The sequence below is a fragment of the Manacus candei genome, unplaced genomic scaffold (assembly GCF_025592945.1).
Source record: "Manacus candei isolate 608988 ecotype Guabito, Panama unplaced genomic scaffold, ASM2559294v1 h1tg000040l, whole genome shotgun sequence".
Classification (NCBI taxonomy): Eukaryota; Metazoa; Chordata; class Aves; order Passeriformes; family Pipridae; genus Manacus; species Manacus candei.
The window spans coordinates 860745-878177 of NW_026138088.1; the positions used below are offsets into that span (position 1 = coordinate 860745).

The 17433-nt window shown below is 59.9% G+C and overlaps 1 protein-coding gene across 3 annotated transcripts; it reads left to right on the top strand.

Annotated features, from left to right (window-relative positions):
* The first annotated feature begins 322 nt into the window (after positions 1–322).
* STAT3 (signal transducer and activator of transcription 3) lies at positions 323–12859 on the top strand. 3 transcript variants are annotated; one of them, XM_051794840.1, is made up of 24 exons: positions 323–443; positions 3664–3813; positions 4215–4359; positions 4521–4619; positions 4908–5003; positions 5087–5168; positions 5571–5665; positions 5858–6009; positions 6458–6616; positions 6720–6812; positions 7479–7538; positions 7828–7857; positions 7980–8073; positions 8154–8201; positions 8389–8472; positions 8568–8666; positions 8818–8953; positions 9184–9236; positions 9324–9418; positions 9685–9824; positions 10185–10400; positions 10621–10663; positions 11002–11114; positions 11193–12859. In XM_051794840.1, the coding sequence occupies exons 2-24, from the start codon at positions 3686–3688 to the stop codon at positions 11246–11248; spliced, it is 2316 nt and encodes a 771-aa protein (XP_051650800.1). In that variant the 5' UTR covers positions 323–443; positions 3664–3685; the 3' UTR covers positions 11249–12859. The 3 variants fall into 3 exon arrangements, with proteins under 3 accessions (XP_051650800.1, XP_051650799.1, XP_051650801.1); XM_051794839.1 differs by having other exon boundaries at positions 3667–3813; XM_051794841.1 differs by having other exon boundaries at positions 3667–3813; positions 10185–10397.
* The last annotated feature ends 4574 nt before the right edge of the window (positions 12860–17433 follow it).

Genomic DNA, 17433 nt, shown 5'->3' on the forward strand with positions numbered 1-17433 from the left:
GGGGGCGCTGCTCTGGGCGCGGCCCCTTTAAGAGGCGGTGGCGGCGGCGGCGGCCGCGTGACGTCACGGCGCTGCCCGGAACCCGGCCGGGTTTCCCGCACGGCTGTTCCCGGCAGTCGCTTCTCCCCCCCTCGCACCGCCCCTGCCTAGCACCGCCCTGCGCTGGGAGGCGGCGCCTTCCGGGAACAGCTGCGGTGGCAGCCCCCCCGCCGCGCACCGTGACGCACCGCGCAGCGACCGCGCTGATTGGCCATCGGGGCGGGGCCGGGGCGGGGCCGCGGCAGTACCGCGTTCCCATTGGCCGCTGGGATGTGACGTCACACGGGGCGGAGCCCGGCAGCAGGAGCTTCGGTCCGTCAGCGCAGCCGGACGCGATCGCCGCCGGCACCGGGAGCACCGGAAGCACCGGGAGCCGCCGCCCCGCCCGCCCACCGGGACCGCCGGTGAGCGCGGGGGGCGAGCGGGCAGACGCTGCTCGGTCTCGGGAGCCGGTGTCCCCGGAGCCGGCTCGGGGACGGGGCCGCCCCGCGCGGGGGGGGCGGGCCGGGGCGCAGCGGAGCGGGGCAGGGGCGGGGCGGGCACCGCAGGGTAACGAGGGGGGGCCCATCCCGGCTGTCCCGTCGCCGGAAGCCCGAGCCCTGGTGCGGAGCCGGATGGTCCCTGTGGCTCCTCGGAGAAAAGCGGCGGGGCCGGAGAAGCTGCCGCCCACCCGGGTCCGCCGGAGCCGGGCGGGGCTGACGCGGCCCCGGGGCTTCGGGGTTGCGCTGCGGGACGGTCCCGTGTGCGGCGGGAGCAGCAGGGGGTCCCATCGGTGAGGGTGAGCTGCCCTGGGCCTGCTCCAGAGCCCTCCCTTTGCACCTGCAGGGGCTGGGAATGGCCCTGGCCCTGCCTGTGCGTGACTCCTTTTCCAGCCTGAAAGTGATCTCTGTCATCGTCGCTCCCCAGTGGAGCCTCTTCTGCTGTTTCCTGTGGATCTGTTGGAGCTGCTGGAGCGGTGGTGGCAGAGGACAGGAGGGGTGTGGGCTGGGTGTCCCATGCCCCGGGGCGGATGGTGACAGCATCACTCACAGCTCCTGCAGTGGGAGTTCCACTGGGATGGGCCCTGGAGAGCTGTGATGGGGACAGCCGTGTGGGATGGTTGGGGAACTCGGCACCGTGGCTGTGAGGTCTCCCAGAGCCGTCTTCCTCCCTGTGTCACAAATCTCTTCATCACTGTGTTCCACCTCTAAGACTGGCTTTGAAATCGCTCCAGAGGAGTAGAGCCAAGTTCTCGCAGCCTTTCCAAACTGGCTCTTGTGCTGCGGGAGCAATTGGCTGCTGTGTCGAACAGTTTTCCATCAGGCTGTTGATTGTGTGGAAGCAGGGGCAGCGAGGGGCTCTGAAGTGTTATTGATGGCATCCGTTGTGACCCTGTGATGCTCCTGCTGTTGATGATGTGAGCTTTGCAACACTGTCAGTGACTGAGCTTCATCCTGTTTGTGTCCCTGCAGGGGACACAGAGTCCATGGTCCTTCCAAGGCCTCTCCAGTGACTTCGCTGTATGCGTTGCCCCAGGGGTCATTCCTTGTTGTGGGGGCACAGGTGAAGGGCGTTCCCAGGTGTGTCCCAGAAATAAGAAAGCAGATGGAATGGGCAGTGGCAGCGTTGCTTCCAGGGCAGCCCTGTTGTGAGTGAAGCCGTCGGAACATGCAGAGCTGTCCCAGGCTGCTGGTAGCACCGCAGAGCTCTTGTGCTCTGCCCTTGCAGCGAGATAAAGAAAGGTGAACTTTAGCTCTTGAGCTACTTTTAGCAGCTCCGCTCTGAGCTCTGGATAGCGTGTTTACCCCTGGGCTTGCATCATGCCATGCTTGGCCCTGGCCGTGTCGGCTGCTCCCTGGCTCTGTTCCAAAGGTGGAGGAGAGGCAAACCACAGGGATGGGCAAGCCCAGTGGAATCGGAAAGGTTCAACCCTCAGATCTTTACCCCAGGCAAGGGAGGCTTCCCGGCGGTAAGGCCGGCCAGGGAGAGGCTCCTGCGTGAGCTTCCAGGGCTGACAGGGTCAGAGCTTCCCTGACACTGGTGACTGCTGCAGTGAGGAGCATCGCAGGGAAAGTCGGTCCTGCCTTCTGTGGATGCTGGGAGGAGCTGGAGCTTGGTGCTGTGAGCTGGCCCGTCCTGCAGCTGTTTGTGGCAGTGGGAAGTGTCTGGTTTCTGTCCAAGTGCCGCTGCCACACGGCAGCCTGGGAGCTTTGCTCTTGACCCCTTAGTGCTCTGCAGATTGCGGCTCCAGCACTGCCCTGAAATACCGGGATTGTGGCTTTCTTGTGGAACATCTGCTTGGATTAAGGGTCCGGATGTGGCATCTGGTTTGGTTGCTGCAACCTGACAGGGGAAAGTCTGTCTGCAAACTGTTTGGCACCAGGCATGGCAGGGGCCGCCCGGGTGGCTGCCTCCTGTGCCGTGGTGCTGCGGCACCATCCTCGGCTCAGGGCTGGCAGGAGCTGGGCTGGGGCAGCAGCTGCTGCCATTTCCTGGGGGGCTGGTGCAGCCCCCCCTGCGCGGGGGTGCCGGCGTGTGGTGCAATAGGAAATGAGGCAGCTGAGCTCCCCGGACAGGCAGGGCACTCCCCGTGGGGATGGTGGGTTTTCACTCTTGCCTGGCCTGTGCATTTGTTGGGTTTTCCCCTCAACAGCAGCTCCATTACAGGAGTGGCCTCTGGGACTGAGTGAAAGGGCTGGAGCCTCGGAGCTGCCAGGGTGGAGGGAGCACTCCCCAAGCTACAGCAGCTGAGAACTGACCCCATAGAGCTGAACCCTCTGCAGAATGGGAGCTCTGCTGTGCTGCCCCACACACAGCCTGGCCTGTGGCTCACGGTCTGGATGGTCCCAAAAGCTGCATCACTGAAGGAGCATTTGTTGTTTGTTGAATCTTGCATGGCTGGTGTCTCTCATCCTGTTCACTCATTGCTCCATTGAAAACAAGTTTGACTCACGTGGACTTGCCTGGGGATTGCACCAGAGGGTTGTGGTTCAAGGTTAATGTCCAGTGGAGGGGCTGCTCCTGCCTTTGAGGCTGTTCAGTGCTATGAAGTTCTAAAAACCTCTTTAACTCGATGTCAGGTGCCAGTGTCTGTCCCCTCCCTGTGCCTCAGCCTACAGAGGATGTTCCCCCTTTCTCTCAAATGGGGAAAGAGTCCCTGTAGCAAACCACAGGAGAGCAGGGCACGCTGCAATGCTGCGTCACTTGCTGCAGCGACCTTTGGGAAAAGCAAACCCTTTTCTGCAGGGAAGTGACTCTGCCTTCACTTCCCGGGCACAGCTGGAGTCCCCTCGTTAGTGTTGATTTTTATTGATACGAGTCATGAACTCGAAAATTGCTCCTTCCTTGTTTCTGTAGTTTCCTGGCAGTCTCCGCCTTCCGCACTTACTGTAAGCTCCACAGCTGTTTCCCTGCCTCCTGGCAGGGCTGGCCAGGAGTGCCTGCGAGACCAGATTACAGCTTCCTTCCTACCTGTTGCCAGTGACCTACCTGCCTGCACCAGCCCTCCTGGAGCCCTGTGCCCCAGACTCGTGCCCTGCCTGTCTCTGGTTCTGGCCCACTCAGTCCTCCCCAGAGGGATCACAGCTGGGTCCTGGCAGGAGGGAGCTGGGAGCCAGCTCTGAGCCACGTGTGTGCCCATCCCAGCAGGTCTCCAGAGCTGGCCAGGATGGCGCAGTGGAACCAGCTACAGCAGCTCGACACGCGGTACCTGGAGCAGCTCCACCAGCTCTACAGCGACAGCTTCCCCATGGAGCTCCGGCAGTTCCTGGCCCCGTGGATTGAGAGCCAGGACTGGTAAGGCCTTGTGAAACGCCGATGAGGGGATGTTTCTTGGGACACCTACCTTGCAGTGGCAGCAGGGGCCTGGGCAGGCTGGAAGAGTTCTGCCACTTTCCCTGGGCACCTGATGTGGCAGGACTGGCCGCCCTCCCTGTGACGCCAAGAGGAGTGGGACTGTGCATGGAGTGGGACTCTGCATCGTGTCAGACCCCGGACCAGAAACAATGGATGTGGCACTGAGTGCTCTGGTCTAGTTGACAAGGTGGTGATTGGTCAAAGGTTGGACTCAATGATCCTGGAGGAGTTTTATGACCTAAATGATTCTGTGATTCTGTAAACTGCACAGGGGATGGCAGGCGTGAGCAGAGCCCCCCTGCCCTCTGCTGGGCACCCAGGGCTCTCCCTCCCTCATGCAGGGCATATGCAGCCAGCAAGGAGTCGCATGCCACGCTGGTGTTCCACAACCTGCTGGGGGAGATCGACCAGCAGTACAGCCGCTTCCTACAGGAGTCCAACGTCCTCTACCAGCACAACCTGCGCCGGATCAAGCAGTTCCTGCAGGTGAGGTGGGAAGTGCCAGTTGGGCAGCGGATGGTGCAGGGGGGAGCTGGTGGGAGTCCAGTGATTTCCTTGGCACAGCTCACCACCCGCAGCCCTAAAGGTTGTGGAGATCCCAGGGGTTGCCTCATGCCTGCTAACCGTGAGGGTTTGAACCTTTACAGAGCAGGTACTTGGAGAAGCCAATGGAAATCGCTCGCATCGTGGCTCGCTGCCTGTGGGAAGAGTCCCGACTCCTCCAGACTGCTGCCACTGCAGCCCAGGTCAGTGGCCAGGTATCCCAGGGCTGGCACCCAGATTCCCGACAGCCAGGATGCAGCCTGGCTACTCTGGGTGGGTGCTGTGAGTTGGATGCCCCCATCTCTCCTCTCACCCTCGCGTGAGGAGTGCCCTGACCCCTGTGTCACCACAGAGCTGACACTGAAGTGAGCAGCCAGCTGCCCTGGCACGTGTTAGGGATGGGGTGAAGACCCTGTAGAACCTCCTCAGGGTGGGAGGGAGCATCCCCGTGTCACAGCCCTGTCCTAATGCCCTCTTTGTCCCCTCTGCAGCAAGGGGGACAGGCAACACATCCAACAGCAGCGGTGGTGACAGAGAAGCAGCAGATGCTGGAGCAACACCTGCAGGATGTCAGGAAGAGGGTGCAGGTACATGTCTGCCTGGACACCTTCTGCTTTCCCCACCATGGTGCTTTAGTGCATTGAATGAATACACATCTTTTGCCTTGCAGGATCTGGAGCAGAAGATGAAAGTAGTGGAAAATCTCCAGGATGACTTTGATTTTAACTACAAGACTTTGAAGAGCCAAGGAGGTAATGGCAGCTCATTAGCATCTGCAAACCACAGTGTGTTCCTGCAAGGAAACTTGCTGGAGGGTGTGTTCCAGCCTCAGCTCTCAGCAGGAAGGTGCTCAGGCTCAGGGCATTTGCATGGCAATTGCAGAAACCTGGTTTTTTGTTTCTGCTGCTCATGCTCCCCCTGGGAGAGCTGAACCAGAGTTCTGCTGTGAGCACAGCAGTGGCATGGGGAGGAAATGGTCCCTGTGGGTGTGGGAGAGCCACCGAGGTGCTTGGAGGCTGTGTCAGATTCCTCCTTGACTGTCAAGGAGGCTTTCAGGGTGCCTGCACTTTGCCATGGGAGTGTTGTGTCACTTGGGAGGGCGGAAAGAGTCCGTGTGTGTGTGTGTGTGTCTGAAGCTTCTCACCTCTGCACAGACATGCAGGACCTGAACGGAAACAACCAGTCGGTGACCCGTCAGAAGATGCAGCAGCTGGAGCAGATGCTGACAGCACTGGACCAGATGCGCAGGGTACGTGGGGCATCCAGCCCTCCAGATCCCCTCAGGTGCAGATCCTCCTTCTTCAGGGTTGGAGTTTGGTGTTCCTGCATGGCCAGAACCAGAGCAGTGCTGGAAACACAGCCCTGGGCGGCTTCTTCCTTGTCTGTGAATGTGAAACTGGCAGTCGCAGGGTGCCGAAGGTTCTGCTTTCTCTCTTGGCAGGGCATAGTGAGCGAGCTGGCCGGGCTGCTGTCGGCCATGGAGTACGTGCAGAAGATGCTAGCAGATGAGGAACTGGCAGACTGGAAGAGGCGGCAGCAGATTGCCTGCATTGGTGGCCCACCCAATATCTGCCTGGACCGCCTCGAGAACTGGTGAGAGCTGGCTGGGGCTGTGTCTGCCTCAGCAGTGGCGCTCACACACCTGCCATGGAAACAAGCTCTTTGCCTCTGGAAATATCCTTGCAAAATGGCTTCCAGTGCCTGCACGTGTCAGTGTAACCCACTGGTCAGACTGAGCCTTGATCGTGGGCACCAGTGCTGGAATGGTGTCCTGGTGTCCCCAGCCACAGGCCTGGGGGATTCTGAAGCTGCTGAAAAGCTTCTGACCCTGGTGTCTCTGCAGAACTTGGGCATGTGCAGGGTTTGTTTGTGTGGCCTAGAAAAACACACTGGGCTAGGAGCCACAGACACTCTCACTTCTCAGCTGGTTTGGTTTCTGGCATGGAGAGCATCCCCTTGCTTGGGAAGAAAAGGGCTCTGCGGGCTGGGACTGTGCAGGCTTGGCAGCCAGAGTGAGCCTAGGTTCTCTCTTCTCCCCCAGGATAACCTCTCTTGCTGAATCGCAGCTACAGACCCGGCAGCAGATCAAGAAGTTGGAAGAACTCCAGCAGAAAGTATCCTACAAGGGTGACCCGATTGTCCAGCACAGGCCCATGCTGGAGGAACGGATTGTGGAGCTGTTCAGGAACCTGATGAAAAGGTGCCAAGGGCGGACGGGGACCATGGGCAGTCCCAGTCACGGCTGTGGGTGGAGGGTGGGCAGTGAGTGAGGTCTGACTGCTGTCCCTGTGCTGTTCCCCCAGTGCTTTCGTCGTGGAGAGGCAGCCCTGCATGCCCATGCACCCCGACCGGCCCCTCGTCATCAAGACGGGTGTGCAGTTCACCACCAAAGTCAGGTGGGTCACTGCCCCTGCAGGTGAGGGAGGGGAGCTGTGCAGGGAGGGTGGAGCAGGATCACTCTCTGAAGGAGATGCTGGTGCAGGTGCAGCCCCCAGCTTACCTGGGGAGCGCAGGTGCTGGGAGGGGATGGATCGCAGAGGGATGAATCCCAGCAGGCTGGAGTGCTGCCCATGTGACTCAGTGTAGGGCTGGCTGGGGCTCTGCCGTGTTCCTGGAGCCAGCTGGGTTCTGGTAAATCCCGCTGGGGAGGTGGGCGGTGGAAATGTCAGTGCATCCCTGGCCAGCTGCTGCTTAGGTGGGCTGTGTTCCCTGCCAGCCTTCATGGAGAGAGGCTGTTCTGACACTGGGCTCTGCTTAGAGCTTCCTCACCCTCTCCCAGCTGTGCCCCCGTCGCCCCCTTGTCATATGGCAGCCCCTGGTGCAGAACAGTGTGGAAGGTGTTTGTTCAGAGCCTGGTGTAGGCAGTCAGCAGCCCAAACAAGATCCTGAGGGTGCTCAGTGGAATATCAGCACCTCCCCTTTTCTGGGGACAGGTCTCAGGGCTGATGAGCCCAGGGACACTGGAAGAACTGGTCCATGCTGCTGGCTGCCAGCTATGCCTGGTGCACAGGGGGTGTTTGCATGAACAGGATGTTCACACTCCTGTCTGCTGACTCTTGCAGGTTGTTGGTCAAGTTTCCAGAGCTGAACTATCAGCTGAAAATCAAAGTCTGCATTGACAAGTGAGTCCTGTGCTCCCCTCCCAATGGCACTGGGTGGAATTACTGGGGTGGGACTTGTTTCTGCTGCTCTTGGGTCGGGCTCCATCTCCACACCAAGGGCCAGTGTGACCCCCAGTCAAAGGGGAGGGTGCAGAGTGACAGTGGGTCCTGGGGGTTTGTCCCTGTGTTGGGGGATGGCCGGGGGGCTTGTGGGACTCATGCTGGGATGCAGCCAGTGCTGCACACCGGCTTGTCTGCTTGGAGTGGGAAGGCCACAGCCATGACCTGGTGTGTCTCTCCCCTTTCCTAGGGACTCTGGGGATGTTGCAGCACTTCGGGGGTAAGTGCAATGTTTGTTTTGGTCATTTTTTCTCATTTCTGCTCTTATTCCTGGCAAACATCCTACTGCACATTCACTCTGAGAGGGCCCTGTCAACCGCAGCCTGTCTTTCCTCTTCCCAGGTCCCGGAAGTTTAACATCCTGGGGACCAACACCAAAGTCATGAACATGGAGGAGTCGAACAATGGCAGCCTCTCTGCAGAGTTCAAGCACCTGGTGGGTACTGTGGGCTCCCGGGCTGCCCCTGTTGGGCCGTGTGCTGTCGGTGCAGCTGCAGCCTGTGCCTCTCTCCACAGACCCTGCGGGAGCAGCGCTGCGGGAACGGAGGCAGAGCCAACTGCGACGTGAGTGTGGGGGGCCTCTGATAGGGGTAGCTGAACCCTGCCCTGAGGTTGGGGGGTCTGCAGGCACCAACTGGCACGTTGGCAGCTGCCAGGCCAGCCACAAGCAGCAGCGCTGGGCCTGTTGGCCGTGCATCAGGCCAGGGGTGGGTGTCTCCTGGGTGCTCCATGGTGTCTCCTTCTGCCCCAGGCCTCACTGATAGTCACCGAGGAGCTGCACCTCATCACCTTCGAGACAGAGGTGTATCACCAGGGGTTGAAGATCGACCTGGAGGTGAGACATGGATCACTGCCTGTTGCTGCTGTGGGCCTGGGTGCAGAAGAGCTCTGGGACATGTCCCAGCCTGTGCTCACATCCTCTCTTTGCAGACCCACTCGCTGCCTGTGGTGGTGATCTCCAACATTTGCCAGATGCCCAATGCCTGGGCGTCTATCCTGTGGTACAACATGCTGACCAACAACCCCAAGGTAGGGCTGGTGTGGGAAGGCAGCAGGCAGGTGTTGGCATGGGTGTGTCCGGGGGGCAGAGGGAAACTGTGAGTGGGGAGCGGGGCTGGGGCAGGACCTGGCCCTGCTTCTGCCTCGTGTCCCACTTAGGGCCATGTGTTCCCTGGTGCAGAATGTGAACTTCTTCACCAAGCCGCCCATTGGGACCTGGGACCAGGTGGCAGAGGTGCTGAGCTGGCAGTTCTCCTCCACCACAAAGCGTGGCCTTAGCATTGAGCAGCTGACCACGCTGGCAGAAAAACTGCTGGGTAAGTGCTGGGTGACTTGGCTTGGTGTCCTGCCTGTCCCTGCTGTCCCCCGGGGTGAGTCCCCACCTGTACATGCCATCCAGGAGCGAGGTCCCATGTTTAGCAGAGAAGCTGTAATTTTCAGTTGCTTGGTTTTCTCCCCAACAACACAAACCTCAAGCTGCTCCCTGGAAAGGGTGTCTTTGGAAGAACAGCTCTATTTAAATGTTCATGTTCCTGTTCTCTGCCAGGACCAGGTGTGAATTACTCTGGCTGTCAGATCACCTGGGCCAAGTTCTGCAAGGTAGAACTCCCTCTGTTCCCTGAGCACCTTCCCTTGGCTGTTCCCTTCCTCGGAGCTGTGCTCACAGCCTCTCTGCCTTTTCCTCAGGAGAACATGGCTGGTAAAGGCTTCTCTTTCTGGGTCTGGCTGGATAACATCATTGACTTGGTGAAGAAGTACATCCTGGCACTGTGGAACGAAGGGTGAGTGCCAGCCCAGAGTCCTTGGCTGGGCTGGGTGTTGGGAGGGTCCCACAGGTCCCATTCTGATGGTGTGGGGTGCCTTGTCCAGGTGCAGGTGGGCTCTCTTGGGGTGCTTTTTGCTTGTTCAGAGTGAAACCCCACTAGGAATCCTTAAAATGCCAATAGCCTGGGTCCTGCTGCTGAGCAGAGCTGGCAGGGCTCACATCCTGGAGGAGCTGCGCCTGTTCCCTGACACACCTTCGCTCTTCTCGCTTCCTGCTGCCCAGGTACATCATGGGGTTCATCAGCAAGGAGCGGGAGCGAGCCATCCTGAGCACCAAGCCCCCGGGGACCTTCCTGCTGCGCTTCAGCGAGAGCAGCAAGGAAGGTGGCATCACCTTCACGTGGGTGGAGAAGGACATCAGCGGTATGAGCTCTCCCCTCGGTGCTCTGGGTACCTGGCTGAGCATTCCAGGCTCTAAAGGAGGCTTGGGACCCCGTGATAAGACACTTGTCCTTTGTTCTTGTCGCAACAAGCTCTCTGCCTGGGTTAACCCAGGCGGCCCTTTCCTGGTCTCTGCCTCTTGGGTGTCCCTGCCCACGTGCTGCCACTGGGTAGGGTTGTCTGTGGCACTGAACCCAGCTGGCAGGCCCCAGTCCCCCACCCAGTCCGGGCTGCCTGGTAAGGCTGCTCACAGCCTCAGGCCCATTTTGTCCTTGCTGCTCTGGGGGTGTCTGAGGGAGGCTCTGCCTTTGCCCTCTGCCAAAATTCTCCTTCCGTGCACAGGGAAGACACAGATCCAGTCGGTGGAACCTTACACCAAGCAGCAGCTCAACAACATGTCGTTTGCGGAGATCATCATGGGCTACAAAATCATGGATGCCACCAACATCCTGGTGTCCCCACTGGTGTACCTGTACCCAGACATCCCCAAGGAGGAGGCGTTTGGGAAGTACTGCCGCTCTGAGAGCCAGGAGCACTCGGAAGCGACGGACTCAGGTAGTCGTTGACTTTCCGTGGCTCCTGTGTCACAGGGACAGCACTGGAAGGGCTGTCACCAGCCAGGACCCTGTGCCATCCCTGGAGGGCACAGCCACAGTGTGGAACCAGCTGTGGGGTCCCATGGAGTGGGGGCAGAGGGTGGGCAGTGCCTGTGCTCCAGGAGGAGGAGAGTGGGGTTCATCCTTGAGTGGCTGCTGACAAGGCTACTCCCTCCTTGCAGGCGCTGCTCCGTATCTGAAGACCAAATTCATCTGTGTCACCCCGTGAGTGTTCCTGTGGGGTGTCTGTCAGTGCTTCGGGGGTGTTTGTGTGCTCAATCTCCCTTGAGGAGGGGTTGCCTTCCTTCTCTCCTCTGCCTGGGCTTTGCCCATGTGCTGTGGGCCTCCCAGCCTGGGGTGATGGCAGGGGCTGAGCCAGGCTCCGGCTGCTGCCCAAACCACAGCCTGGTTCTTCCCCTCTGGGGCCCCTTTCCTCTGGAGAGCTCTTTCCTCTGGAGGCCTCTGGCATGGCCCAGCGGCCCCTCAGTGGGGAGAGGGGGTGTCGGCGAGCTCTGGCCAGGCCCTGACTCTGGAGGTTTCTGTGCTTTTCCTCCCTTCGACAGCACCTCCTTCAGCAACACCATCGACCTGCCCATGTCCCCGCGCACCCTGGACTCACTCATGCAGTTCGGCAACAGCAGCGAGGGCGCGGAGGGCAACTCGGGAGGGCAGTTTGGTGAGTCTGGGGGGGCTCCAGGGGGGCCTGGCTGTGGCCACGCGCGGGCCCCGTAACCCCAGCTGTGTCTGCCCGCAGAGTCGCTGACCTTCGACATGGAGCTGACCCCGGAGTGTGCGTCCTCGCCCATGTGAGGGGCTGTGCTGGCGCGCGGGGCCTCCCCGGGCTCGGCCTTCCCACCTCCAGAGAGGTCTCCTGGATTTGTCCCACTCGGCCATGGCTGCTCTGAGCCTGTCCTTGAGAGCAGCTGGGGGCCGGGTCTGTGCCCCCAGTTCCTTGCCTGCCCCAACGGAGCAGCCCCTCTTTGGGGTGGTGCCAGTTGTCTCTGGGGCAGGGGGATGAACCTTTTTCTATTTCCTTCCATAACAGTTTTTTATTATTTTTGCTCATTCAAGTGCCTATTTCCCTCCAGTTGCAGCTGCAGTTCCTACAAATGCTTCCGCAGCCCAGGGCTGGAAGCTGCCACCCTGACTGCCAGAACCCCAGACCCTCAAGACTTTGTGAGCCCGGATTTGCAGAGGGGATCAGCTGTGCAGTGGGGCCTGCCCTCCTTCTGCCCAGCACCTCCCAGAGCTTGCAGGGTGCAGGGTGGTCTCCCCTGTGCCTCCCCCTGCCCTGGTTTTGGCCAGCAGGACCAGCACAGGGCTCAGAGCTGAAGGTGGATGGACCTGGGCACTCCTGCCCTGCTAGGACACTGCTCCTGCTGGACTCGGCCTGGGCTTTGCTGGGAGCAGGGAGGTTCAGGAGCTGCTTGTGCTTGTCACCACATTTCTGCTGTGGGCACAGGGCACTGGCCAGCGCCAGCAGCCCCGAGCTCCTGCTGGAATGGCTGGTGTCCCTGTGGGGCAGAGGCTGCCTGGAGCCATGGTAGTGCTGCCTCCCAGTAGTGGTGCCTGCATGTGAGCAGCGTTTGCATCTGGGGCCTGTTTTGGGACCTGGGTGTAACCACAGAGGCTGCCCTGGCCATGGTTGCCCTGTGGCCAGGTTGGGGCTGGGAGTGTGGCCACACTGCCCGTACTGTGAGTTATACCTCTTGGACTCTGGGGAACTGCTGGAGCCAGGGTGGTCAGCAGTGGGGTACCTGGCTTATCCCTTTCCCTCTGGCTTGTGAGGGGCCAGGCATGGGATCTGCAGCTTCTTGGAGGCTTCATGTGGCATTTCTGTTGGAGTTTGGCCCTCACATAAGGTGGCAGGGGGCAAGAGTTGAAGGGAGCAGATGGATGTGGGGAGAGGAACTTGCCACAGGGCAGCGCACAGTGGAGACGTGGATGTTATGAAAAGCAGGTGTCCTGGGTTTTGAGAGGTCAGTGCTTGTGGTCCTGCATTTACCACGATGAGGGGAGCCCTCCTGCCCTTTCCATGCAGTGGGTACACGGACATGGATGAGCAGTGGAGGGGAAGGGGAGGCAGTGGGAGAGCTGCCTCCCCAATTGCATTGCAGCCAGCAGACAGGAAGCCAGAGGGGAGAACTCCTGGGGCTATGGGGTCCAGGCCAGTTCCCCCCAAACTGTATAGGAGCAGGATGGAGGGTCCATGGCTTGCCCTAGGCATGCTCAGAGAGCAGGAGGGCCCTTTGCCCCTGTGCTCACCGTAACTGCCTCCAGCTGCAGTCCTTGGAGCCCAGGGCAGCATCTGATACTGTAAAAAAATTTTTATTTTTTTGTATATTTTATTGCTGTATCTACAGGCTTTAACTTTCCCCGAAATAAAGGCCCTGAAGCGACGTGCTCTGGGATGTGAGCTCAGCTCTGCCTGCAGCACCCACCTGACCCCGCTCCGGGAACTGGAGCCTCAGTCAGCGAAACGCGGGGCTGGTGCCGCAGCTGCGGTTTGCCCCCGGCGTGAACCAGCTGCACTGCTGCCAGCACCTGCCCGGCACGCGTGGGCAGCTGCCCCTCATCGGGGCCCACGGGGGGCTATGGCCACGCCTCAGCCCCTGTGGCTGCTTTCTCTGCCCCAGAGCTGTGCCCGGGTCTCCTCCGCTTGCGCAGAGGAAACGCCGGTGCCAGCGTGGGAGGACGGGCTGTGCTGGGGGCCTCTCTGGCTGCTCCCAGCCCAGACTGCCTGGGGCTGTAGTGGGACCTCTGCCAGTGCCTCTGCCTGGTGGGCTCTGGGTGGAAGTGCCTGGGCTGGAGTTGGGGACAGCAGATCTCAGGCTCTGCAGGGCAAGGGGTGGGTGGGTGTGCGGGGCTGGGAGCAGGGGCAGTGCCACTGCCATGTTACCCACAGAGCACCAACATCTCCACCGCTGTGGATCCCACCATAGCACTTGCACCTGTGGCCCTCTGCAACACAACAGAGCACAGGATGGTTCCAGGGTTTGTGTTCTGGTGAGGCCAAGAGGGAGAGATTATTGCTCTGTCAGAGCAGGATTAGGGGGATTGTTCCACATGCGGGTCATGTGGAACTGGCTGTGCTGGGTTGTTCCGGGCGCTGGAGGTGCCCTGGAGCCTCCTCTGCCTTCCGTGTACCCTGGAACATCCTGCTTGGGTCTGAGCTGAGCACTGAGGCCATCATGTGTCCCTGCTCCAGGAACCAGCCCCTTCAAGACCATTCATTTCACTGTCAAACCAAACCAGAGCTCTGCACAAACCTGTTCCTGCTCCCAAGGCAGCTGCATGGCATCTTTGCCTGCTCCAAGTGGCACAGCCCAGGGTGTGTGTGGGGGGGAGGGGGGAGGCCATTCACAGAGGAACAAGGCCCAGCCCATCCTCAGGGCCCCCATTCTCCTGCTCTAGCAGGTCCCAGCTCCCCTCTGCCAGCTGCGGGATGTGTTTGAAGACCCAGGAGTGAAGAATTTTCTTACCCATCCGTAAACCCTGGGGTTGCCATAACCGTTTAGTGTCAGGAACATGGTGTTCCATCCCACACTCCTGCAGATCAGGGATTTCTTATCTCCCTGTGCCCACTGCATCCCTCTTGGAACCTGCCCTGCTCAGCTGGGGCCAGCCCTGAGTATCAGGATTAATGGGCTGCTGCTCCCATCTCGCGGTTCCTTCTGTCAATGCTCTGGTTGGCAGCAGGCTGGGAACTGCTGGAGCCTGATGTGCAGCAGGAGAAAGTGCCCAGGGAAGGTCTCTGTGCTGGGCTGGCGAGACCCCTGCAACATCTGGGGCAAGGGGACATTTGCCAACACCCTCTCCCCCTCCTGCTGCTCCAGCCACCCCTGGGGGGCTGCAGCCCCCACTTTCTGCCTGTGCCAGGGTTGTTTGTGGCTCTGAAAGGAGGTCACGGGGTGGCTTTGCTCCTTGCCCAGGGCTGCAGCACAGCAGGGAGGAGCAGGAATGGTGTCAGAGCCAAACATGCAAACGGATTAGGGGTTTCCGTATGCAGATAATCGGCTTGGGATGCGGACACTTGCGTGCCGGGCACGGGGCAGCCCCATGGGGATGGGTGGCCACCTGGGAGGGCAGCCTTATGCCATGGGCAGTCTGGACTGGGCCCCGGGGGGGGGGGCCACATGCCCCTGGGGTCCTGGTGGCCCCTAGGCCTGTCCAGGTTGTGGAATATTGGCAGTTCCTTGGGAGTAAACCGGCAGACAGGCATTAGGGAGGCCACAGCTCAGCTGTGGCTCCAGTTCCAGCCCTGTTCCTGGGCCAAACAACTGAACAAGCAGTGCTTGCAGCATGGGGGTGGGAGGCAAAGACCCCCAGGACCTGCTGGGGACCTGACTGAGGGTCTCCTCTGCCCTCCCAGGTGCTGGGCAGGGTCTTTCCATGGGGATATGTACTGAGCTGTGGAGCACATGCCACCACTTCCCGAGCCAAGAGTCATCCCAGTCCCTGCTTCCAGCGCTCGTAACACAACAGTCAAACATTGCATCACGCTCAGACTTTAATATGCAGCAGAGCAGAGCCAAGCAGTGGCAGTTCCCGCTGCCAGGTGTGGCAGAGGTTGAACTCAGAGCTCCAGCACAGCGTGGTTCCCCAAAGTGGACCACCTGTGAGCCCCACTGGTGGCCATGCTGGAGGGACACAACCTGCCTGTTTCCCTACAGGCATCCCATCCTGGCTCAGAGTGCAGCATTGGGCTATGGCAGCACCAGTGCTGAGGGCTCAGCTCACCCCAGTGTGCAGTGAAGGGCCCTGGCCCTGGTGCAGCCACTGGACTGGGCTGACCCGTGGCAGCATGTTTATGGCAAGAGCAGCTAGGACAGAGCGGTTACTGTGGCAACCTGAGCTCTGCAAGGGAGAGCAGGGAAGCAGGGGGAGTGCAAGGATGCAGAGGGGTTGCATGGGGATGTGGGCATGCATCACTGCAGGGTGGCAGGGCCAAGTCCTGCCCCAGTGTCCACGCTCTGGATGCCCCCAGCCAGGCCTGGCACTGGGGGTGGCATGAGACGCTTGTATCCTCAGTCTCAGCTGGGCTGTGGGTGCTGCTGAGTCCCCTGTGCCCCCCCTGGGTGCAGCGGGACTGATGTGGGGTTCTGGTGCCCACCCCAGACCCAGCTGGGCTGTCGCTGCCCCAGGTGTTCCAGTAGCAGAAACTGGATGTTTTTTCCAAACTGGGGGAACTATGGAGGGAACAAAGAGCCTTTGCCCAGGCAATAGCGTTGCTTGGCTGCCAAGGCCGAGCTTTTGCTGGGTTGTTCCCAGCTGTATCTGAGTGGCTGGAAGCAGAAGGTTTCCTGTGGAAATTCCTCCTCGCATAAAATGCCATTTACCAGGTCTTTGCTGGAGCAGATCCTCCCCTCCTGCTGGCATGAGGCACCATGGGGCTGAGCCTGTGCCAGTGACAAGCTTCCTGGGTGCCCGTGGGCTGGCTGAGCCCTGGCAGGGTCTGTGCTGCTGCCCTGTCCCTTCAGCCACTGACCCCACTCTCCACAGGCTGCCCCTCTCACCAGCACCAGGGTTGGAACCCCATGGGGCCCATCTGGGTTGGTTCTCCAGTGGGACCTTTGTGGGAAAGCACAAAGCTCTGACTAATTTTGGGATTCATCTGTTTTGCATTAGCTGGGCTGGATTATCACAAAAGGGTTTTGTGGCCTCACCACAAACCTGGGAGTGTGAGGGACACAAAGCAAGGACAGGGTGGGGCTGGGGTCCTCCATATGAACTCCTGCTTCCCAATAAACTCGAGGGGGTGGAGCTGAGGCTGTGTCCTGCCTGCAGGTGACTGTTGTTGGGTGCTTGTGCCTTGTCTGAGCACTGAGCACTGCGCCCTGCACATCCCAGGAGCAGCAGGGAGGGTTGTGGAAGAGCCTTGCATACCGGATGTGCCAGGAGGGCTTTGGGGCAGCAGCCAGAAGCCTCGGGACCTCTCCAGAGCTGCCTAAATAAATGCTTCCACTCCTGAGAAATAATTAAGACCCTCGAAATGCCACTTAGAGAGGAAGGCTACTCTTCCTGCACTCCTTTCGCTCCTGCTCCAAACACAGGGGCAATTTTCTAGGAAATCACTTACGCAGCCCCAGGATCCCTCTGTCCTTGGAATGCACAGCGTCACTCAGCATCCTGCTGAGCTCATGTGAGGTGATCATGCGTCCGGCCACGGCTCAGCCTGGACACTGCTCACCTTCCCAGAGACATTTTGAGACTTTCTGAGGACCAAAGAGAGCTGAGGCAGAGCTGGGGCTAAGTTGGGGCAGTGCTGGGGCAGAGCCAGGGACAGCCTCTCCATCGGACTGCTGCAGTTGTTGTTCCCCTGTTCTCTTCCTCCAGAAAGAAAGAATTTCTCTTGGGTAACATCCCCACCAGCCAGCTCAGACTTTTCCTTGGGACCTGTTTGAAACAAAACTGTGATTTGGTTGTATTGGATTTTTTTGGATTCCATTTGCTCTCTCAGCGTGGAGCCCTCTCCACTTTCTCTCCCATCACTGATTTCTTTCTCCTTTTTTTCCCCCTTCCTACCAAAAAGGGGAGGGAGAAGGGAGGGAAGGGAGAGGGAACGGAGGGTGTTTTGTGTACATCTTCCAGCTCTCCCAAGCACATGTGGCTGTGTGGGTCTCTGGCACAGGGAGTGCCGCGTCCCAGACCCTCTGGATTTCCCTGGATCTGAGGTGCCCAGATGGAGCCCCAGCAGCCACAGACATTGTGTGTGACCTTGATTCTCTGGCCTGAGCAGCCGGTGCCCGGCTGACTGTGCCGATGGGTTATGTGGGCCAGGGATTGTGAAAGCTGTGTCTGCGTGATGCAACTCACTGGACTGAGAATGTCCCAGCTGAGCAGGGCGGGCAGGGACCAGGGCCCTGCACTACGCTCCCCATTCCTTTTGCTTTGTCTCAGTGGATATAGACAAAGGGAGCGTGGGAGCTGCTGGCCCCATGCTGGGCACTCTGGTCACTATCTCTCTGGGGTCCCAGTTCACCTACCTGAGAGGT